The 25,132-nt window shown below is 38.2% G+C and overlaps 1 protein-coding gene across 4 annotated transcripts in view; it reads right to left on the reverse strand.

The window, feature by feature from the left end:
• Positions 1-25,132, reverse strand: part of INPP4B (inositol polyphosphate-4-phosphatase type II B) — a 528,611-nt gene that overhangs the window by 27,466 nt on the left and 476,013 nt on the right. For all 4 annotated transcript variants that reach the window (XM_081135695.1, XM_081135696.1, XM_081135693.1 and 1 more), the window contains 3 exons: positions 21,532-21,629; positions 16,672-16,784; positions 13,192-13,346 (listed from right to left, as the gene is read on the reverse strand). In XM_081135695.1, coding sequence (XP_080991821.1) covers positions 13,192-13,346; positions 16,672-16,784; positions 21,532-21,629 — 366 coding nt within the window. The remainder of the gene's footprint in view (positions 1-13,191; positions 13,347-16,671; positions 16,785-21,531; positions 21,630-25,132) is intronic.

The raw sequence follows: 25,132 nt of genomic DNA on the forward strand, positions 1-25,132 counted from the left end.
TCCGTGTCTTCAGTATGAAGCATGGTTCTCAGTAAGTAATATGCACTCAAAGCAAATTACTTCTTAGACATAAGAGAGTATTCAGAGCCATCTACTCCTTACAGTGAATGGCTCTGCCGTAGCGGAAGAACGGCCAGAACAACATGAAGCTGTTTTTGTAGAAATAGTTAAGAGGGTTGTAATTAACCAAGATCAGCCTACGTAGGCCCTATGGTGTAGGAAGAAACAGAGCACAGAAGTATGTCATTATAATGCTGTAAATTGTCTTTATGGTGGAAAGTAGACCCTTGAGGGAGACACGGCTCCACCCCCATCCACGGCATAAAATGGACCTAGTTCAGGGGTCCGCTGCAGAACCTCCTTTCGCCACCCCGGTGCTCGGTTGGGGTGGCCTGCAGAGGGAAAAGCAGATCCTAGGTGACTGCAGCTCTTCACCGATATCCTGTTTTCTTCGACTGATGGTTCAGTGGGGAACTGGAGGGGACTTGAACCAATCCAAACTGTCTGTGTCAATAATTTTCAAACTCGGTTAAGACTCTGGGGTCTGGTTTAGTCTAAGAATCAACCACAAGTTGGTTCCAGAGCAGCTACATGCTATGTACACATGACTAATTTTTGCTTTTGCACCTTCTATAATTTATCAATGAAGGCATTTCACCATATCCAAAGAAACTGCCCCATAAAATTTCTCTTTTAAATATTCATTACTTTACTTATTTATATAAATGTTTGGTTGGAGAGACCTTAAATTATCTATTAATCAGATATCATTATGTAGAAGTATATTCTATTATAAAACTCAGCTGCATTCCTTTTTTTTAAACAACCATTTATTTATATTTTAATATTTATTTATTTATTTATTTATTTATTTATTTATTTGGGACACTATTACAGATGTCCCCCATTCCCCCTACCTCCAAGCACAGAGAGTATATAATATGGACATCACAGTATTGAGGCTACCATACTTATCTCAAGGGTTAGGGTAACAAGAATAAAATATATACATTTCTATTTTATTGCAAAATATCAATTACTCCAGTAAAGCCCAATAGAAACCTTGCTAGACAGCAGTGTATATGACAAAGGACTATATGCTTCAATTTATTGTGAGACAAAGTTATTTTATAAAAATCATGCAATTTACAGATCCAGGAACAAAAATAAATATAGATCAAAGGAGGCAGCCTCGGCTCTTAGAAGCAGGGAAGTGGAGTAAGAGGACCTCGCACCACTTTCTAGCTGTGAGGTCTTGAGCAAGTCATTTATCCCCTCTGTGGCTGCTTCCTCATTTTTTAAGACTTAATCTTTAGGATTAAAATAAGGTTTAGATGATATGTGTAAAGTGCTTAGGAAAGTACCTGGCACATAGCAAGCATTATATAATGGAAGGGAGATAGGAAGGAAGGGAGATAGGGAGGGAGGGAGGGAGGGAGGGAGGGAGGGAGGGAGGGAGGGAGGGAGGGAGGGAGGGAGGGAGGGACACGCAGACCTTTGTGCTACTTTACTTTGGGTTCTGCATATTATATTTAGAAGACGGTGTCCAATTTTGCTTGCAATTATTTATAAAGGCATTAAAAACAAAGAATGCATTGAGAGATGGTAGAAATGTCTTTTAGGAAGGGCAGGAGTTGTAGGCATTTTTACATCTTAAAAGGATTAAAATAATTAAGCATGCCCTGGCCAGGTAGCTCAGTTGCTTAGAGTACTGCCCCAATATGCCAGTGTTGCAGGCTCCATCTTCACCCGTAAGTGGGACAAAAAGATTGCTACTTCTCTCTCTCCCCCTTCCTCTTTCCCCTCTTTCTCTAAAATAAATAAACAAAAGTAAAACAAGTAAGCAGAACATAGCAACCACCTTCAAACACTGGCAGGCTGACATAAGGAAAGAGATGCTGACTTCCTCTATGTTGGTCGAGACACAAGAGTTCATCAGTGACTGGAAGCTATAGGGTGACAGATTTCAGCTTAACATGAAGGTAGGTTTTATAAAATGTATAGCTCTCCAACCACGGGATGCGTTGGTACGCAAGCTCCCTGCTATTGGACATGGGCAAGGAAAGGTTACCTGACAATCTGTCAGGGATACTGTACAAAGAATCTCTGCCTAGTTGGCAGGGTCACTAGATAATCTCTAATGTCCTTCCCAAATCTTGCAGCCTTAAAATGCCATTAATAGGAAAAGTCACAAGTGCATAGAAACAGAAGTAGCTTGAAAACTGACTTTTAGGAAGAAAATAATCAGGTGTTGAAAAACATTTTATTCTGTACCAAAAGCTTGTGGTGCTTCACCAACTCATAAAAAATAATGAGGCAAGTAATCAGTCTGGCATAGTCAGAGAAATTGATATGTCAACTTAAAGGTATTCTTCTTTTCTCAGTTTGTCTCATTTTAATAAGATAACACAAAGTTGGAATTTTCTTTCTTAATATTAAACTTAGTGGCTGAAACAGTAATGTAAGAATCAGCACCTCTCTCACATGCCCCCGCGATTTACAAACAAGTGCAATTTACAAACAAGATCAAATTAGGCCTAAGAAAAACAAACATTAAAATTATATATATATGGTTTTTATATATTTTTTATACATAAACAAACATATATAATTATATGAAAATAATTTGGCTTTGCTTAATATCTATAACTTTGGCCTACAAAGCAAGTCAAAGAGTAATGTTAAAAAGGTTCATCACAATTCACTTTTCCATTTCAGTTTATTTAGATCTTAAGTCTTGCAAGGCTGCCAAAGTCATTTTGTCAAAAAAAAAAGGGGGGGGGGGAAGGTGGCTTTAGATTATTTCTTCAAACACCAAGATCTAACCCTGCCCAGTAATTCTGTGCAAATTCTCATGATGCTCAGAGAAGCATATCTGCTCACAACAGAACCATTTCTGACTCAAGAAGGGAATGTCCAACAAACCCCAGCATGTGGGCACTTTCCCACCATCATGTTAGATTCAAGGGACAGAATCTTCAGTTGAAAAACTTTCCACAAAACCTAACTGAAGGGTTGTTATAAACTTAAGAGCAATATCTAGATTTAAAAATAACACTTTATTAGAGATTTTTTCATTAGCATAAGATACTGTGAGGTGTCAAACCAGAAGATATCTAGTGTCCCTTCCAATGCTGATTCAACAGGAAAACATATTTATAAATCTCAGGTATCTATCCTGACAGAAATGGGAAAAACAATGTTAACTACACTTGTTCAGATTCTCTGATAAAAGATTTGTCTTAAGTTGAGATACTATATTTTGCCTTTAGGTATCTTGATACCAATGGAGGTATTAAGCCACTAAATGATAATTATGCAAAAGGTTTCCTGTACAGGTGAATGTGGACTCTGCTTCAATAGTGAGTCTATATTATTTTTTTGCACAGGTATGGCAAGAATGTCAGATTGCCAAGCGTGTTCCTTAGTGGACAAAGTCAAGATCTGTGGGAACTGCACACTACCTTCCCTGTAGCAACTTTGTCTTACCTGCTGGGGGAATATTCAGTCTAGATGTCTGTGCAAGCAGAAGGCTTGTCTCTGCTGGGGAGAGAGCCCTGGGTGCCAAGAAGACCATGAGAGTCAGGGATGAAAACTGGCACAGGCCTTTACCTTGTCAAATCCCATATTAATCAGAGAGCTGATTTTTCCCTCCTACCCTCCACACACATAGGTCCAGATTGTTTCAAGATTCTTTTAGTTCTGTTCTTTTTTACGGATTGTGACAAAATTAGTTAAGTCAAAATTTTGCTTCCATTACTAATCAAACTCCAGGAGGAAATGAGTGGAGTTCAACAACATATTGGCAAAAATGTGCTGATGCCATTTCAACATTTAGATGGAGGTGAGAATATTCAAAAGGTAGTTGCTAACTTTCAAATAAAGCCTAAAATTTTTTAAATACGCACACGTAGATTCACTTACATTAGTACTAATATTTCAGTATCCCAGAATTCGTAAGGCTTTTAAAAATATCAACTATTCTTTTCATCCCAGAATCCATACCAATATTGTTAGTATATCCTACTTTTGTTACTCAAGAAATGTGCACAAAGGTGGCAAAATAAACAGACACACATTTACTATAAAACTACATAAAGCAGACTGCGAAGAAACATGACTTTCTCTTACTTATCACAAATAGAAATGGAACACAGTTTCCATTTTCCATTATGGTCTGAAACTGTAACCACCATAACAGAAAGTTTTAACTCATAAAAGAACTTTAAGGACTGCATTTTGGGGAGGTTATAACTGACTACATGAATATCAAATCATATTATTTTCTAAAAAGAAATTTAACCCCTAAATAAAGACCAGAGGTTTGGAATTAATTTCTAATCATGTACAGTATCTATAATCTGTACAGGATGCATAATAGAATTGTATATATATAGTCAAACCATAGGGGATAAGAGAACAAACTCAGCCAATGCTTGTTGTAGTTGAGAGTTTTCCAAAGGCTGTCAACCCATGGCAAGTCTTCACAGGTCTTCTACATACAGACACACACATACAGTTAATTAATTGATTTTTTTTAAAGGGAGGGAGGAACAAAGAGAGAAACACTGATATGAGAGAGAAACACCCATCGGCTGCCTCCCACAAGTGTCCTGATGGGGATGAACCTGCAACCTGGGTATGTGCCCTGACTCCTGACGGGGAATTGTACCTACTACCTTTTGGTGTACAGTACAACTGAGTGACCCGGCCAGGGTGACTATGTAATATTTAATCATACATGCTTTGCATATATGCAGAGAGATTTTCATCTTATAGAAAAAATTATTTTTTTGTGACTAGAGATTGTAGGAGTTTTCAATAAATGTATCTATTTCAAGAACAGCTGCTGTAAAATCAGCTCAGTCTTGTGAAGAAGAAGGCATTTCCCCCTCATTTTCTGGCAAAAATAATATCTCTTGACAGCTCTAATATGCCTTTTTCTCATTTTTGTTCTCGTCTTTCCAAGAGAAAAAAATCTTTATCACAAAAATCAAATAAAACTATCTGTGTTAAACAAATTCCATCTCTGAATTTATGTTATGAAATTAAGTTATGAAACAGAAACTGAACAGGAGATGATATCTATTGTATTTCTATTTTCTAGAACGGAAGATTGGTCAAGGTGATTTGCAAACCCTGAAGCATAAAAAAATATGCCATTATTTTCTCAAATAGTTGAGAAGATGGACATTATTGGAAAACACATAAATTTATGTGTAAGAGACTAGATTTGGCTTGCATTTTGTGAAAACAACAAATCAGTATTATCCAAGTTGGTTTGATGAGTGCTAAGAGCAAATTTAGGAAGGGTCTTGAGCTTAGGATAGAGGGATGCTTTATGTAATTTAATTTTTAGTACTTAAATCCTGCCTTCTTTGAAAGAAGAATTTAAGGCAGTTTAAATGGATATATAATATGCAGTAAGATATCAAGAATGGAAAGTAAGAAACAGTAAATACAAGGGTTATGTTATAAAACAGAACTAGAAATGAGGCTACTATATATATATTTAAAGCCCATTAAAGAATGCTGTACATTTGAAGTAGATGGATCACAATATTGGCCCTAAGCTTTCTCATAGTTTCTGTAAGAGGGAAACTGCACAATTCAAACACACAGGCACACACAATCACACCCAGCTCCCCCTACCTTACCCCCACTTCTGCACACATGCACCGGAGCTGTTCTGAAGAATTATAAGCAAGGCTAATGTTAATGCTATAAAAACGAATACAAAGAATCTTCACAAAAAGGGAACTTTACAAGGTAATGAAAATTGTCTGACAACATAGATGAACCTTGAAAATATTATACTAAATGAAAGAAGTCATTCACCGTGTATGATTCTATTTACATGAAATGTCCAGAATAGGCAAAGGTAAGTGGTTGCCTATGGTGGGGGGATGGAGACTGGAGAGAGACTGCTACTGGATATGGGGTTTCTTCTCAGGTTCTTTTAGAATAGGTTCTGACATTCCATTGTTTTGATATTTGCACAACTCTGTTAATAAACTAAAAACTATTGAATTGTATACTTTAAGTGGGTGAATTGTATGAGACGGTATGTGTAAATAAACTGTATCTCAATAAAACTGTTAAAGTGTGCATCATCGTCATCTGGACTGATTGCTGGCCACACTCTCTGCTCCCGTAGGTCTGGGTGAGGTCTATGAACTTCCATTTCTAGTGAGTTCTTAGGTGATGCTGATGCTGCTGACCTGAAGAACACTCTTTGAGAACTAGTGTGTAGACAACAGAAATAATTGAAAGGGCTGTTTCTTTTACTTTCTTCATATTTTCTGAGGATGTCATAACAAGGAACAGTTTGGTAACAACAATTCAATGAGAAGCCATTATGACAAAGAAGGTGTCAGCAATAATCATCACAATAATAAGAATAATGACAATCGCCACCTCAATACCATCAATAGCAGCTCTAGCAGCATTTACTATTTACTGATCCTTACTGTGTAACAACTTAAGGGCTTCCACGATCAATATTTAATCCTGTATTATCCAAGTTGGTTTGATGAGTGCTAAGAGCAAATTTAGGGTCTTGAGCAAGACCCTTCAAGTCTATGAGATGATACATGCTGGTGAAATTACCACAATGACAGTTGCTTTATCCAGTAACTGCCATGCTGACTTTATCATATTATATTCTGTTACCAACTTTCATATTTTTCACTTTACAAAGAACCTAAGGGCTTTCAGAATTTCATTCCCAATCCTAAGACGTGGGGAATCAGACGGTCTACCACCAACATCCGTGCTCTTAACTATCACACTGTACTCAGCTACTCTCCACTGAGCTGGCTTGTTAGATTTTAGAGGATTCAAAGCACTAATCTCCCCCAAAACAATGCTGTGATACTTGAGAAATGATTTGCTGCTATTAAGAAAGTACTAATTTTGCAAATGATATGCTTTAGAAATAAAACTCTCGATTCCTGTAATGATGTCATTCACACTCACGTGAACCCTGACAGGCTCAGTGAAGGGAAGGGAATGGGGTGCATTTGTGCATAACATATGTTTCCCACAGGAGCTGAGACCATTATCCTTTGGGCATAAATGTATTACTCTGGGCATTTGAACTTTCTGTCATCTGTGATCTTCCAACCAGGAGAGATGGTTGCTATATTTCAGCTGCTTTTCCATAAAAACTACTGTCTCCCAGGCCAGTTTTCATGAAAGAAAGTTCTGTGAAGATTCTAGTTTGTTTTTCTGGGCTACAGACTGGAGCACTATAACTAAAATTCAGGTTAGGAGGGCCGGAACCCTTCCAGACAGTGCTGATCAGAGTATAGCAAGCACTCTGATGAAGGCAAAATGGTACACTGACAGTGCATTGATTTTAATAGTTTTGGATTTATTTTCAGGTGCATTAGGACAAACATAACAGACACATCAAGTGTGTGGATCCATGGTGGCTCACATAAATGACTGTCTACGTGACACTTATGAAAGGATCGGTAGGTGGTTAAGTGAATGACTGAGATTTGGGAAGCATTCTCATATGGGAACTGAAGACCCTAACACACTTATCAACTCTAAAAGTAAGCAAGATTTGAGACAGAACCTCAATGTTTGTTCCACATCCATGTGTTTAACTCCTAGTTGCTCTTCTCTTTGAACACAGTGTGGGGTTCAGGTTCTCCTTGATTGCTGTGTCTCAGCCTTCCAGGAACATAAACACGCTTTCTGGGTTTTGGCATAACTGCTCTGTACAGATCATTAAAGCCTGGGCTTCCTGCATGTTGGGCTTCTTTCATGTGAACAAGTCCTTTCCAGGACTAGTTTCTGCTACACACACCTCATTTTCCAAGTGCCAAGGTGTCAGTCATCTCCCCAATCATCTACAGGTTTTTGTTTGTGTCTCAGGAGGAAGTTTCCTTCCCTTGTCTAAAACGGAACTCTGCCCCTCTCTCTGCTACAAAGCTCATATCATGTCACCAGCTTCTGTCAAAACACCGTGCATTTCCCTGTGCAAACCCAATAGACCCTTATTTCCAACGTGCTTCCACTTAAAAAAATAAATAAATAAACAAAAATATTTTTAGAAAACTACCATTCCTGATACCCACTTTTCTAGAACTTGGCTGGTTTATAAAGGCTGGAATTCTTTCTTGATTTGCAATTATGTGGAAACTCCCAAAGTAGAAAAAGTTAAAAATGAGTGCAAAGGCCCTGTTATCTGTGGACCACAGATAATGTCTTGTTCCAGGCTCAGCTGCTCCTTGATCCCCAAACCTTCTCTCCCATGATCAAGGAGAGATAGTTTCAGAAATCAAATATTAATTCTGGGACTTTTCTTCTAAGACCTTGAAGACCAGGGAAATTCCTCAATTTCAGGAGTTTCAGAGGAGGTACTCACAGGAAGCATGGGATAGGGAAGCATGCTCAGGGTAGACAGAAATGGGACAGCATGGGGAGCAAGGGTAACACTTATTAAGCAGAGCACCTACTGTCCCCTGGGCACAGAGACTTTATTTTTATTTTATTTTATTTATTTACTTTTTAAATATATCTTTATTGATTTCAGAGAGGAAAGGAGAGGGAGAGAGAGAGATAGAAACATCAATGATGAGAGAGTCATTGATTAAGCCCGCAACCCGGGCATGTGCCCTGACCGGGAATCGAACCCTGATCACCTGGATCCTAGGTCGATGCTTAACCACTGAGCCATGCCCGGCCGGGCTGGGCACAGAGACTTTAAATAAGTGACCTCATTTGACAGCACCTACAGGACAGAAAGGTATTGTTATCCCTAGTTTACAGATTAGGACACTGAGGCCAGGAGATGAATGAACTCATCCAAAGCTACACAGATAATAAGTGTTACAATATGGATTTTTAACCTCAGGCCTTTCTGATGTTAAAAACCTGTGTTTGTGACAGAAGTGAAATCTGTTTATTTTAACTAGCTTTATTTTTATTTTTATTTGATTTCATGAATTGATTAAGAAACATATATTCTGTACATTTATATGTCTAGGTCCCCAGTTAATAATGTCAAGAATTGAAAGAAATGACTTATTTGGAATGGTGTGTATAAAGTCGGTAGCTGCTCCTAAACCTAGCACACACATTTTGTTCAGGAAGTTGAAAGTCTGTTGCAGGTTATTTTAATCACTCTGGTAAGATCGGTTCTCCGTTCGTGGTTCATCTGTGGATCTCTTGTTAACAGTTACTTGCTCCAATGTGATTTCTAAAGCAGTGTGTTCTTCACAGTATCTTTTACCTTAGCGTCAGCCGAAGCAAAAACATCCTAAATGGGGCCGGTTTTCATGTAATTATTAGCAAAGCTAAGACGACGGTGACTCCATTTGGACTTATTACTGTTATTTGTCACAGATATGAACTAAAGCAGTGCAGTAAAAGCGCCACTGAAATTCTCAAGGGAAGAGATAACACTTAGTGATAATGGAAAAACTGTTCCCGCTGATGATTTCCTACGCAAACACACCCCTTTCAAGTAGTCAAGAAATAACGGAAAGCTTCAATTACCTATGTCTATGATGCTTATTATTCGCTTTAATATTTGAAATAGGGGGTAATATGAAAAAATAGCAGTTCTCCTCTGACTAGTACAATCAAACAAAAGCAAAGAAATATAAGACAAAGTGGAAACAAGACTAAAGAAAGAAGACATCTTTCTATTTCAACACAAATGAACTACATGAGTCAAAAGTGATACCAACAGCCCTATTTGGTTTGGCTCAGTGGTTAGAGCATCCGCTCACAGACTGAAGGGTCACGGGTTCAGGTCCTTCCTGGTCTAGGGCACATACGTCAGTTGCAGGAGGCAACCAATCCATGAGTCTCTCTCACGTCGGTATTTCTTTTCTCTCTCTCTCGCCTACCTTTCTTTACTCTATCTAAAAAAAGAAAAGTCAATGGAAAAAAATGTCCTTGGGTGAGTACTGAGGGAAAAAAAAGTGATACCAACCAAGGAGCAAGTCCTGAGAAATAAAAACATAAAACTTTTACTGATGTCAACTAATGAAGGGTCACTTATTTATAAAGCAGAACATTTGATAAACTATGCTCCCCCAACATAAAAATTTCAGGTGCAACATGTTGAGAACATGACATATCGACAAGATAATAAAACTCACTAGGGCTGATGGGCCTTTTAGTTTTTGTCTTATGAATTAAGTATTTACTAAAATAGAATGATTAAAGCCCTGTATCTTAAGGTTGATAAATAGATTGCAGGCTGAAACATACCCTGATTAATTTTACTAACGACATATCAGCTATCTTAATTTTACTTAGCCATTATGAAATGACAGATTGCAGGGTAATGTAGCATAAGGAAAATAAGTTACAGACAGCCAACTAAGTGATGCTGTTACACTATATAAACACATAACGCCAGACTTCCTATAAGGGAAATAGCAGGGACCGGCCTGTTCATTTTAGTTTACTTTTTAGTGGTAATGAAATTTCCTAACACAATCATTTTTGATAAAACATTACATTTTATACTCCAGTCAAATTCTGTATTTTAATTCCAATTCTAATCACTAATTAATCAAATAGAATTTTAAAATCCATACAAAAATGCTTTCTTCAAATGCACTGGGACAAGATGGCATTCAGTGGAGAGTTTGTAACTGAAAACCAAGTGCTGACACTGACTTCTCCCTTTCTTTAAAAAAAAAATAATCTGCTGATTATGCAGCCACCATGTTGTAAATTTCTGCTGTAGATGATCAAGGGGGAATTAACAATACACATACACCTCAAAACTCAAAGAAAGGGTATGTAGACCAGGCTCATGGACTTACCACAAAGCCACTGAAATCAATCGCTGAAGGGTGCCTGGTTTAGGTGAGGCTGCCTTTAGTCAAGTGGTTTCCCCCCTGGCTCCATCCCATTGGCCTGTCGATGGCGGGACTCCTGCCAGTCACCTCCAGCCCCCAGAGTTTCAAATGGGCACTGAGGGTTGTGAATCACTGCTTTGGTCTTGCAATATAGGCAACTACTAAGAGTTCCTTACAGAGTAAGATCTACCCAGGTACCTTGCTACCTTACTAATCTGAAGACGGTCTTCTTTTTCCATATCAGTCAGATTGCAGCTAGAGACTCATGTTGGGAGTGTGCAGCTGCAAGTAAATACTGGATGTGTAGGAAAATAGAGAATGAAATTGTTGAACACTGCACAAACGGGGGATACACACTGTGGTGTAAGATACGCTGTTAGTAGCCTGTTTGTTTTGATTTTGTATCATAACTTCTCCAAAGCTCCCACTTTCACCTCATGGAACTTTTGCTTATAAATATGTCACAACTGAGTGATAATTTGATGTATTTAATTCCAAATGCCTATGCATGTACAAAACTTCCTAATATATAAAACATGAACTTCATTCATTCATTCATTCACTCGTTCATAGAATATTTATTGAGAACCTACTATCACCAGGCATTGTTCTAGGTATGGTGATATTGCAGTGAACAAAGGAAAACAGAAATACATATTCTCGTGGAGCTTATTCTGGTGTGGGGGTTTCTGAATAGCAGATAGATGAAGCTTTATTTATTTATTTTTATCAACAACATTTTGCTCATCTATATAAATAATTTGAAACTCTTACAGAGACAAACACAATATAGATAGGGAAAAAAATAAAAGTAGGAAAGCAGTGATATTATAACCTGGGTGCACTTTCAAAGAATTCAGAGTAAAATAAATAGCAATGGATGTTAAATAAAATTAAAAAAAACTTCAATACATCCAAAAACATAAAAATTAAACTCCTTTAAAACAGTGATTCTGATGTGCATTTTAAAGCCACTGGACTGTAGGGCTCCCCAGATAGCAGAGAGCAGTTCTGCAAATCCTCTCCCTTCCCCAAAACCCTGCACACTGGAAAATACTGTTGAAAATAACCATTACCTCCACCTTAAATAAATAACACTTTCACCTTCCAGCTGATTTATGTTGGTTGAATCATTTTAGTCCTCTGGTATCTCTAGTCTGTAATATCATATGTTCCCGCTCTCCTCTCCAGCCCCTTTATTCATCTATGGTAACACTTATTCTTTGTATGCACATTAGGAGATTTCATACTCTGATTCTGAATTTCCCCCATTAGGCCTCATACATTACTTTTGAAAAGCGAGATTATTTTTGAAAGAAGATTTTATATCAACCAAACATGTTTTATATGGCTCAGATGTTCATGTCAGGCCTCTAAGACATACATCCTCATGCATCTATCAAAAAATTATGATAGAATTCCACTGAATAATGGACATGCCAAGAGACATGAAATGGGTAAAACAGAGGACTTCAGAAACCTCTCATTAGTGGGGAAAACATACAGGCACAGAAAGCGGCAAAGTCTCCATTGAAAGACCACAGCAGTTCAAAGAAAAGTGGAAGCTAATGAATGACATGGTAGATCAGAAGCAACCCTATCGAGAGCATCACATGACATTCTTTCCCAGGAACAAGGAGCCTGCCCCAGGCTTCCTGGTGTGCTTCTGAATCAGTCTCCGTAGCAAAGAGGCTATTTCGTTTAACTTTTTAGTTAATGTGTGTCCTTGCTGACAGACATTGTGAATGGGTCACTTTTTCCTTCCCGTTATGGCTTTGACTTTAGATTTAATTACTGTGGAAACGAATCAAGATACATATGACTTCAGGCACTGCATCTTAAATGTCAGCAGAGTAACAATGTGAATTCTCTATTTTAAAGAATCAGTGTCATCCCATCTTTATAATGAGTGATGTCAAAATAATTTTAGAAAGGAGGTTATCAACCTGGAGACCCTGCAACCCATAAGAGGATCACCTGCTAGTTGCAATATTTTCTTTGGATAATGACTTAGTTTTAATTTGTGTATATCTATAACTACTTATATATAAAGAAACTGTGTTCTTCAAGTGTTATATAGGAAAACAGTAGAGCCTGTTAACTTAGGTCTAAATGAGCTAGTGAAGTAGAGCCTCCATGCATATTATCAAAATCCAGCCACATTCTCTTGTATTGCCTAAAATGAGTAGGGGGAGTGAGCTCATGTCATGAGCTATAAACCATGGAAATGCAGTGAAGTTATTAAGTGGTTAGTACTCCAGTAAAATATGCATTTGGAAAACAAACAAACAAACAAAACAACACCAAAAAACTTAAAATGACTGTAAGAGAAAGAAAGTTAAAGACAGGTGAATACCTTCTCATACAGTCCAGCGCGCGGATGAAGAAGTCCTTGTGCAACTGGTGCTCGTCTCTCAAGATGGAGCATTGTTCAAGCGTCACTGACATCGACGTCCTGTCTTTGGCACTTTTACAACAGGTGAAACGAATACCGTTTAGTTTTCGACAAATCTGTAACACAGATGTATAAACCATTTATTGTTCATCGGTTGGTTACTCTACAGGGTGGGACTCCTAAACTCTTCTTGTTTAAACACACTAAATTTATGTTAATCTGTGATAATCTGTTGGTTCAGTCTGTCCTATTGAATGTAAAAACACCTGTTCATTTCACAAGTTAGTAGAACAGATTTTATGTAGTTCTTTGTGTGGAGTGAGGCGTGGGACTGTTGAAGTCACATGGGATGGTCAATGTCCAGCCGAGGCAGCAATGCTCCCTGGAAAGGGGCCCGAGCTGCAGTGGATAAGTGTGATGATCACAGCTTAGGAACAACACCTTAATTGTGAAGGGGATCAGACACTTGATTTGAATCTTAAATAACTAATATCTTACTTTACTTTTAAGCAACCTTTGCTAGTCTTGGTTTTATGTCATGAAATTTCAAAGATCCAAATGGTACCAGTGCAGCAGACGAGGGAAGCACTAACCACTCATCAATATGACTAATAAAAATAAGGACCCCCCCTCCCCAAATGGCCACTGCTAATCGCACAGCTACTGTGTACCAGGTACCAAACTAATAAATATCATATATACTTGAAATTTAATTAACTGCACATGAACCCTGGAGGAAGGTATAATTATTTTCATTTTACAGGTAAGGACATTAAGGTTTGGATGAGTTAAGTAACTTGTGTACAAAAAAGTAGAACCATGAGGCTAATGTAAGTCTACCTAACTCTAAGAACCAAGTCTTTAACTTCCATCCAATTCTGTTTTTCTTTGTAATTCTTTTTTTGTTATTCTGATGTAAATCAGGAGAAGCAATAATCTCTTCTGTTATCATCTTACAGTTAAAAGGTGACTCATTCCATTCCTTTCTCTTCCCTTCCCATGGTAGAGCCCTGATATGAGATACCAACAATCAACTTGAGCATCAACAATGCTAACCAACATGCACTTAAAATAAACCTAATGTGATATAATACAAGCCTGCTTTAATTCTCTGCCATCAAGGAGGCCTTAATAGTTGTAAGTTTTGAGGAGAGTATATAATAATACAGTTTGTCAAGAATTTATATTGTGTCTTAGTGGTGATTTTTATAGTTAACCTAGCATTTCCCAGACCTTATTAGAACCTTTGGTATTTTCTCATTATTTCCAATAGAAGTCACTAGAGAAATATGAGAGCATGATTTCACCATATAAACTTTATCCATCCAGAGAACTCACATCCTTTCAAATAAACAGTATTTCAAAAATTTTAATGTAAAATAACAAAGGTTGGACTATATTCATGGTAATAAAACATAAACCTCAATGTCTACTTATGAGCTATGCTTTTTTAAAAGAATGAATATTTAAAAACGATATTGTCACTATTATATGTAATATTCTACTAAGGATACTTAGTGTTTTAAATTTAAAATCGAGAAGAGGCAGGGGCAATGCCATCAGAGTAGACAAGTTGGGTCTTGATTTCTAGGTTTTTACAACTTTTTTAACTATATGAGCTTAATTTAACACATCTGGTTGGCATTTGGTCTTCAGATTCTCAGTTTTATTTCTTTTAATGCAGCTTTATATTTTTCAATTAGATTGTAAAAATTTATCAAAAGCAGTATTTTCATTAATAGATTTAAAGAAGAGGGGGAAAAGGAACTAGAGGCAGAAGTAAAAGCTTTTTGGAAAATGTCAAAAGGGATTTCTGTATTTCTTCATTTTAAGAGTATTATCATGGTCCTTGGTTTACAGGATATTGAAACTGAGGTATCAGCCTACAGATATGCTATTAATAATGAAGTCAATGTTCCAAATTTCCACATTATGAGTGCTGTGTATTCATAGAGGCAGGTACTTTCACGCAACTGGAAGTTGTGAGTAAAACATATTTGGTCAGTATATACATTTCAGAAATGAATGGAATTTATGGGAAAACCTTTTATATATTCAAATGAGAAAGTACACATACTAAGAAAAAATGTACATTTGTGTTTGCATGTGTTCATCCTTTATTTTCCTATTTACATAACTGCATGATACATATACATCAACATAGATCTGCATCCAAGTTGTCAGATGGCCTTGGTAAGCAATCAAACTTCCTTCATGTTATAACATTATTAGGGAAATAGCAAAAATAACTTACAACCTCCCTTTGTGAATTTTTTGTGAGAATTAACAACCATAGTAGTGTTTGAGGATATAAAGAGCAGCCACACTGGGGGAAGAACTATTAAAAACAATCTTTATGTAATGCACTATGGTGCTAAATGGAACCAGTGTAAATGAGCTGCCTGAAAGCCATGCTTCATATTGTTACCTTTGATGTCCTTCCCTGTGGCTCCAAGAGGACAGGAAGGGAAACTAAAGCAGCTTTCCTCTGCCTTGCTCTTGGTAAATTATTTTATATCTTGACTCATGGTAAATTATCCATTCCTTTTCCACAGAAGAGAGGAAATAATATTGGATTATAACTGAAGCCCTGGCAGCAGGGGGAAAGGCTCTGCTTTAAATGCTATTAATAGAGAATGGATAGAGTATGCTAGAAGATGGGTTAACCTAACTCCAAATTACATGAGAAATGCTGAGAATAACTACAAACATGGAATTCATCATAGAGATCTCCAAGGTGTGCCTTTCCTAATGAAAAGATCCAGTCCTGAGGGTCTGAATGTTTAGCAAAATTTGTAAGTTCATAGGAGTTATGCTTGAAAGGTTGCCACATAGGAGCTTGCAAACCACAGGCAAGATTCTCTTGCTCACTCTTGTAGAAACCTGGGGTGGGAAAGCAGGAAGATCTTCTATCCTGAGGGTGCCATTAAATGAGAAAGAACCATACCATATATAGCTCATTACCCAGAGAGCAATCCACCAGTAATACATTCTATGCCAATATCTAAATTAACAAACACATTTACAAGCTCATTAATTGAACAATATGTCCAGGAGCCTTACTGAGGATGTAAGTCAGAGATCTGATAACTACATTCTGTTGAAATTATGAGTCTCTAGAGCATGATATGAGCTATTGACACTGAAACATGCAACATCAAGAAAATTAAAGACACTTCCTTTAACTTCAAAGTGTCTAACACATCCAGGATTTATGAAAAAAGCCAATGAGAAGGATTCTTTCTCATTGAGTTCATCTTCTTCCAATTTGTGTTCTAGTCTATTGATAGCACTACCAGTGACACTGAAAATGCTTACTCTCCTAGATGGAGGATGGCATCTGGCAACTCAGAGTGCAAAAGCTGGCCCCTACCTAGCAGACACCCAGTAATGCTTGCTGGTCCTCATGGTGACAGTAAGATGTGACAGGACAGTGCTTACCGTTGCAGCCAGCCACATGATTTCTACGTTCTTCCTCTTTTTGGCTTGAATATTTTGATGGAGATTTTCTAGTAATCCTTTTAAATCATTTTGTTCTTGAAAATTTGAAATGTCTGGGGGAAAAAAGGAAATAGTATAAGCTGCTCATGAAATTTTTCTCAATATATTTGCAAATGCAATCTATAACAACAAATATTATTTGGAGCAGACTATGTGAAGATAATCATACTTATTAATCCCCTAGTTTTATTCTCTACTTAGAAATATGAATCAGTTTCCCCCACCCCTTATCCTGTGTCATTGTGGTAATGTCAACTGGTCATATAATACTATTATACCAGCAAGAATAACATTCTTCATGATGATGATTGCTTCAATCAAAGCATTGCATAGATGAGATATAAGATATAACCTTCCATTTTTTACTACTGAATAGCTAGTCTGAATCAAGAGAATATATATATAGGGTAAATGTAAAAATTGTGCAAAGCACTGATTTAGGGGAACCTCATGTCCAAGATGCTTAGGTGACTTTTTCACAAAGTTCATAGTCAGAGGCAGAGTCAAATATCGAAAACACAGTCTCCCAACTCCTGTGCCAGTAATTTATCCCAAATCTGTGCTGATGTCTTCACAATTAGCTGTGGGTACTAAAAGCAATTCCAGTATTAACACAGTGCACCAGCTTCCTCAGAATTTTGAGACTCCAGAATAAAGCATAATGATTTTTCAACATAATTTCGTTTCATTATTGACATGGAGATTTTTTAATCAGCCATTTTAAACCAACTATACAGTTCCTGAGTAGAAATCAAATGGCCATCCTTTGCCCGTAAAGATACTGCTCTAGCATAGACAGACATGACATTCCTTAGTAATTTCACCCCTTCTCTTGATGGCATGCTTTTTAGAAGGAAGTCACTTTGATGTGCTTACAGTGTTTGGATCACTATTTCTATTTCTGTCATAATAAAACTTGCCTTATTCAGAGCATATCCCTATCAATCCAACACTTTGCTTGTGCCAATTTTTTTTTCTTCAACCTGACAAAAGTCTTGCAGGCCGCAGAAATTCAGATCTGGTTCCTGAAAGAAGTTTCATAAGTAATGTCTAGTTTGTAGATTAATAGGTGAGATTTCAAGATATAATGATAGATCCTGATATGTCCACTGAAAATCATGGCATACAGGGAACATGAATTGGTTTTAGACTAAAAATCAGTCTCCTCAAATGTAAATGTAGCCAATAAGTCTTGTTTTTGCTGTGCATTCCTGCATTCCTCTAACACTAAATTTAGACAGAGTGATGAATCTCTATGCCTATCTCCATAGGAATATTCTCTATTCAAATGGGGTTAAAGGATGTAATAAAATGGTGAAAGCTACAAGAATGTTCATTCTTTATTGTTTAATATCAAACAAAAATTTTTTAAATTTCATAGAGAGAAAACTGTAATGCAGTGTTGCAATGTAATATATAGTAGGTAAGATAAATAAATGCTGTATGTATCATCATAGATATATACAAAAAATGTTGAGTAAAAATTGCAAATTATAGGAGGATTCATATATGATAACAGCAATAATATAAAGGTAAATGTGCAAAACTGTACCATATTTTCTATGGTTCCATACATTTGGAGTAAAAATGTCTATGAGGATGCAAAACACCAAATTCAGGGTATTGATTTTCTTAGGGGGGAAGGTTAGAGACGGAAACCAGATAGGGCTTCCCCTTCAACTGAAAATATTTCTTTCTTACAAAATCTGTGAGGCTGAGGGATGAGTTCTCGAGTGTTTGTTATTTCATAATCTGTTTTTTGTTTGTTTGATTGAAACTTTCATAACTGTTTTTAAAGACAGTATTGAGCCAAAATTCCAGGAAAATGATTTCTCATGCCAAATCTGTCCCTGCTTTGATGTGTGGTCTTAGGCTAGTTGCTTAACCCTCTGTCCCTATTTTCTCAACTGCAAAACAAGGACAATAACCCTGTCAAGCTTCATCGACTTGCAGTGGAAAACAATTAATAAAAGTCTTGGCAGAAGAGGCCACATTATTAAATCCTGTGTCAACTCTGAAAAACAAAGGAAGACATTTACAAAAGAGTTCAAAGCCTCGGATAGGATGCCAACTTTCTCAGGATGTAGAGAATGTTATCTTACAGATGCAGGGGCATGCAGCGATCATGATCAAGAACATTCACAAACCCAGGGACTGACTCCTTCAGTTTCCCGATGGAACAGAACAGCCAAGTCCAGAGGCACTTTTGAGGACCGCCTGTCTCCTTGTTTTGTCAAATGGGGCTTCTTCAACAACAAGAGCTCTGAATCTGACATTGACCTGAATCTGGACAGGGTGCTGACCAATGAACAGGAATGGGACTGTGAACTCTCACCTGACTGAGCTGTAACACTAATGAGGCCAAGGCAATAGTTTAATCTCCTCCTGGTCAATGACTTTAGGTTGTCAGGTCTTCCAAGGTGAAATGGAAGTTACAGCTGTCATCCCAGCACCTGTTCCACCCATTTCCCACTGTGTAGAGGGCATAAAGTCTACATGGGATCAATCATGTTCTTACTCTGAAGTCAACTGGTGCAGTTTGAGCACCCTTGAAATCAGGACTAGTTCAAGGATGTGCATCTAAATCTAAGCCACTTGGCATTTGACTCTGACTTTGGCAATTATTTCAGGGGTATGCGGGTGACCTATGATGTTCCAGCTGAGAGAAGCTCAGGACCCTATAAAATGCAAAAAGGAAGAAAAGCTCTTTATCTCTTTGGTTGAGCATGGGAATAGTGCACACCAGCCACCCTTTAATCACAAGGGGACTAGATGTAGGATAGTAGCAACACTAAGAGTAGCAGATAATGAAATGGGGTGGGGGTAGTCATTTTAATATTGCAGAGCCACTAAACCAACTATATATGGGACAGGGATATGAAGTATTATAAAGATAGTTTACAATATTTATCTCACAAAGGGCCCTGACTGTTCTACCTTCTTAGCTCACTAGGCCAGAAAGCTCTCCCTTGTAGCTCTAACATAGGAGTCGACAGGGGGAAGCATTTCAACAGGCCTGTGTGACAATATCCCTCTCCTTTGTTTGGAAAAAGGGCAAGAGATGGGTATTATTACTTAGAGAGAACAGAGAAACCTGAGATGATAAATGGATACTTCCTTACTCCTCACTTAAAGGGTAGAGAAAGAAGCATTTTATCCAATCAAATCACCATCACATTTGCTCCAAATCATGTAGCAAATGTGATGGTGGCTATAAAACACGGAACAGTTTGTGCTAATGATTTATGTAAGTGCTTTATTTTATTTTTTTATTTGTTAACCCCAAATTTAGTGGTCTTAATGATCTAGGTGGGCATGAAAGGGGCCCTGAAAGGTTTCTGAGATCATGAAACCCAAAGGGAAGATCAGACCAAGAGAGAGAAGCACTAATACCTGCCCCACTAGTGTTATCTCAGTTGATCAAAGAGGCCAGGTAGGGTGTGAGGGGAAGTAGATCCTGATGATTTAATGTGCCTTAGAGTCAAGGCAGAGAGAACAACTGCCTTGTTGTCACACAGAGAGGTAGATCACTATTCAAAGAAGATGTGGAGGGAGAAATCTACAGCACACAGTACCCAGACAGAGCAAACAGACCTCACCGTCATCAACAACTCTGACGCCAATTTCAGATATTTACTTCTCGATTCAGATAAAGATTCAGCAAAGATTTACAGGAAAGGGTTTGTTCATTCTTGCAATCTCCATACTTGGCTTAAATAAACTCTTTTTAAAAATTAATTACTAATGCAAAATAGTTTTGTTTATATTATTAAGTTTTCAAGTAATTAACAAATTTGAAATTCATAAGTATGCTGGCTGCCAAAGAATTTCCCTGTACTCAATTTCATTTTGGCATTAAAAATATTTTATGTGAAATAAAATAAAACTTCAAGAGAAATTTTCTAACTATACATGTACACATGGACAAACATATGCCATTATAATATATTCAGGCAAGATTCACTGTGCTATGAAAAGATCCAAACACTCTGCTACCTAAGATGGTTCAAACTAAGTGTCAGAATAGAGATCAGTGAACAGATTGCTAGTAATTCGGTGACAGGTAGACTTTTATTACAGCTGTTGGTTAAAAATATGAAAATATTTCTTACTTTATTAAAACTTAGTATCTCAACATATTTATACTACTTATGGATGAACTCCAAAGACATTATTGGTTTTCTGATTTTGGACTACTCAAATATTATGTGCTTAATTTTGTGGGGAAAAAGAGCGACAGAACCAAACAATGGCCTAAATAAGTAAATAAATAATCCAAAAGTGTAAAACAAATTTCTGCAGGCTTAGATATCTTAACATTTTTTCACATAAATATTGCAGTAAGTGTATGTGATAAATTGGTTCCCTACTTCATGTCACTCTATATTCCCTATAGAACTTGTATTCTGATTTTTTCCTTGCATATGCATGATACATCTGATGTAGCTTATAAATCAAAAACTTAAACCTTTACTAAAGTATTTTATATGCTTAATAATGACACAAAATTTCTATTGGACTCTAATGATAAGTTCCTCATTTTAACTGTCGGCATTTTCCAGTGGCACTGACGTTGAGGTCCTAGCATGAGCAGCAGGACCCCTTCAAGAGAGCAATCAGGGCAACGAGGCAGGTGTGGGCCGTGTCATCTTGGCAATCAGCCTTTTTGGCTCAGATAATCTCAAAAGCGCTCTCACATCGCCAGCCCATACTCTTTCTTCAATTGACCTCTATGTCCGACCTCATCTGAAGATTTATAATCAAGCAATTATTATTGTTTTCTATAGCTCTCAGACTTACAATCAGGAGGCATCTTTTCCATAAATATCGTGTAATATTCTTTTAGAAGTTCAAAATTTTCCTGATTAATACTTTCTTGCAAAGAAACATCTCCAAACCTAAAAATAGAAAAAAGAAAACAGTTATGGATATAAAATAGCACATAAAAGGAACACATTTACACATTTTACTTTTCCTTTTTAAATAGATGGCAGTAAGCCTATGGAGTCCCCTTTTTTTTTTTTAAAGAATAGTTTACTGATTTTTTTTTTTTTTTTTTTAAAGAGAGGAAGGGAGAAGAGAGAGAAACATCAATGTCAGAGCTTAACATCAGTTGGCTGCCTCTTGCATGACCCCTATTGAGGAGGGAGCCCCCAACCTGGGCATGTGACCTGACCAGGACTCAAACCAGCAACCTCTTGGTACATGGGACAATGCCCAAGCAACTGAATCACACTGGCCAGGGCACGAGTCTCCTTTTTTAAGCAACGATGCACAATAGTGATTTCAAACACATTCCATTCCCCACTGGCTCTGATTCCATCAAGCCCCTTTGTCACACCAAAATGTTCTCATAATCACCAAATATAAACAAAAGAAATATCATGTCTAAAACATCAGCCCCTATGCTTGTACATAACTGGCAAGTGAGAATTATGAACACCTATGCTGTCCAGGAAATATCTTTTGGATAAAAGGGAGAAAAGGGAAAATAATTGGAAATAATAGATAAAAACAGGCACCTTGACCATCACCGAAATTCAAGAGGACTAAAAATACAATGGTATTTTTTGCTTCATAAATAACATTGGTAAAGGCCTAACATGTACTATCAGATAGTGGCAAAAAATCTGCTAGGCACTTTTCAATTGCTTCCTATGGGGAAAGGAGTCCTGCAGAGAGTGAATTATAGACAAGAAAACATTTTAAATACTAAGGACTATTTATTAAGCTCTTCAAAAGTTTTACCTGTGGGGGAACTTCTCCATCCAGACTTTACAACAAGATGGTAACTTCTTTCTCTAAAATCTCTTAAAAATGTGTCCTATGAATCTTAACTCTTATCCACATTTTCAATAATGTCTACATGTGAACCATGAAAGATGCAAAAGTAATCCCTCTCTCTGTTCAAGAAAGCATTTTTGACAGTAACTCATGGGATCATATACAATCATCTGTTGTTTGAGAAGGTTATTATGAAAAAATGTTTTAACGTCCCCTAATAAAAATTATTTGAATAAATAAAACAATAGGAAAAAGAGACTGTGTTTTAGGTTTAGGAAGTATTAATACAATTAGCTAAGTTTTACAATGTTGTACATATGAACATAAAAAATTCTAAAATTTGATGTACACATATGTATTTAGAAACATGAAGAAAGTCCTTGTGAATAGTTTAGTATTGAAAACAATATTTTCCTTAGTATTTTGCTACATTTAAATTTGATGGGAGCCAGGAATCCTTGAATAAGAATATCTTTCTTTAATGTATCAAATAAGTTGGTACTGGCAGAAAGGAAAATGTTAGCCACAAGTCTAACTATGTTCTATGTGCAGGAACACGTGGACTTGCTCAGCACACACGTAACAATTAAAAAGAAAACCTGCCAAAAGAAACAAGAAGGCGGCGTAGGTCACAGCTGCACCCGCCACCTCCCGCAACCACATCAAAATCACAACTAAAATACAGAACCACCATCACTCAGAGCCTCCTGAGATCTGGCTGCACAGAAGCCCCACAACCAGGGAACTGAAGCAGCACCAAGACTGGGAGGAGGGGCGGAGACGCGGGCGGATCGGGGCTGGATCCCGGAGATGTGGCCTCGGGTCCACACCTGGTGCCCGGGTTTAAACCCAGGAGGGAATCTCAGCGGTGGAGGTTTCCTGGAGGATCAAGGGGTCCCAGCCCCACAGCAGGCCCCCAGCCCAGGGTCCCAGGGCGAAGAAGAGACGTCCCCACAGCTTCAGGCTGTGAAACCAGCGGGGACTGTCGCTGAGGGTCACGGAGGCTGTGGGAGCCCCAGCAGATCCTCTTAAAGGGCCCGCACATGGACTCACTCAGATGCGTTCCCTCTAAGCCCAGCGCCGGGCAGCAGCTTAAAAGGACCTGGGACACTTGGGGAGGAACTAACCTGCCTGAAATTGGGGTGAGAGCTGGAGGGGAAGCTTTCTCCCAGGCAGAAGAGCCAGCAGAGGCCATTGCTCCTTTGACGAGTCCTCTCCACACACAGCCGGCAGGGAGGCACCATATTTGAATCGCCAGCACCTGACTCACCTTTGGCCCCGCCCTGTGATTCCCTGAGGCCCCGCCCCTCCCACCTGCAGGCTCATCCAGGCCATTTCCAGGGGCTTTTCACTGCAAGTGGCCTCTCGAGCCTCATGTTTAGGACTTTTCTAAAATCTTTCAAACAAGCAGCAGCGGGTCTCATACAGCTTGATAAGTGGCCCTAGGCCTGGCACTAGCAGCAGCTGCATTGGCTCATAGCTTGGCCTCTCCTGGACACCTCTAAGCCCAGCACAAATAGCAGCCACCTACTGTTTGCTGTGTAGCTCATGCTGGGTGGCCCTGGGCAAGGCACTGGCACAGGCTGACTTTGCACCTCCTGGGAGGCCCCAGAGACAGTGTACCTACCTGGTGGTCAGACTCGACCACACTGGATTACAACCCTACCACATCCACGAGTGACACATTCAAGGGGCACACTTGGTGAACACCAAAGCTCCACTGAAGTAAATCCTGCTCCATAGGGGTGTCTCCAGCACAGCAGCTCTCTGGCCGTAGTTGTAGCTGGTCCTCACAGCCGATTGGCCGGGGGGTCAATTCCTCCCAGTGACGCCAACAACAACCAAGGCTCAACTACAACAGGACAGTGCACACAGCCCACACAGGGGAGCACCTAGAAGGCCCAGCTCAGGTGATTGGGGAGGCTGAGCCACTGGACCCTACAGGACACTTACTACACAAAGCCACTCTACAAATTCCAGGAGACACAGCAGCTCTACCTAATACATAGAAACAAACACCTGGAAACAGCCAAAATGTGGAGGGAAAGAAACATGTCACAAAGGAAAGAACAGAAGAAATCTCTAGAAGAGGAACTAAATGAAACAGATCCAAGCAAGCTAACAGATACAGAGTTCAGAATAATGGTTATAAGGATGCTCAACCATATTAGTAAGAGTATTACAAAAACAACTGAGAAAATCGATGACATAATAAAGTATCAATTTGAAATGAAGGCTACACAAACTGAAATGAAGAATAATTTACAGGGAATCAACAGCAGAGTAGAGGATGCTGAGAATCAAATCAGCAATTTGGAACATGAGGAAACAGAAAACACCCAACCAGAAGAGCAAAATGAAAAAAGACTCCAGAAACAAGATAGTATAAGGAGCCTCTGGGACAACTTCAAGAAGCCCAACATTTGTATTATTTGGGTGCCAGAAGGGGAAGAAAGAGAGCAAGAAATGAAAACTTATTTGAAAAAATAATTAAAAAGAAAAAATAATTAAAAAGAAAACTTCCCCTACCTGGGGAAAGAAATTGACTTACAAGTCCAGGAAGCACAGAGGGTCCCAAACAAGAGCAACCCAAAGAGGCCCACAGCAAGACACATCA

The sequence above is a fragment of the Miniopterus schreibersii genome (genome assembly GCF_964146895.1).
Source record: "Miniopterus schreibersii genome assembly, chromosome: 4".
NCBI lineage: Eukaryota > Metazoa > Chordata > Mammalia > Chiroptera > Miniopteridae > Miniopterus > Miniopterus schreibersii.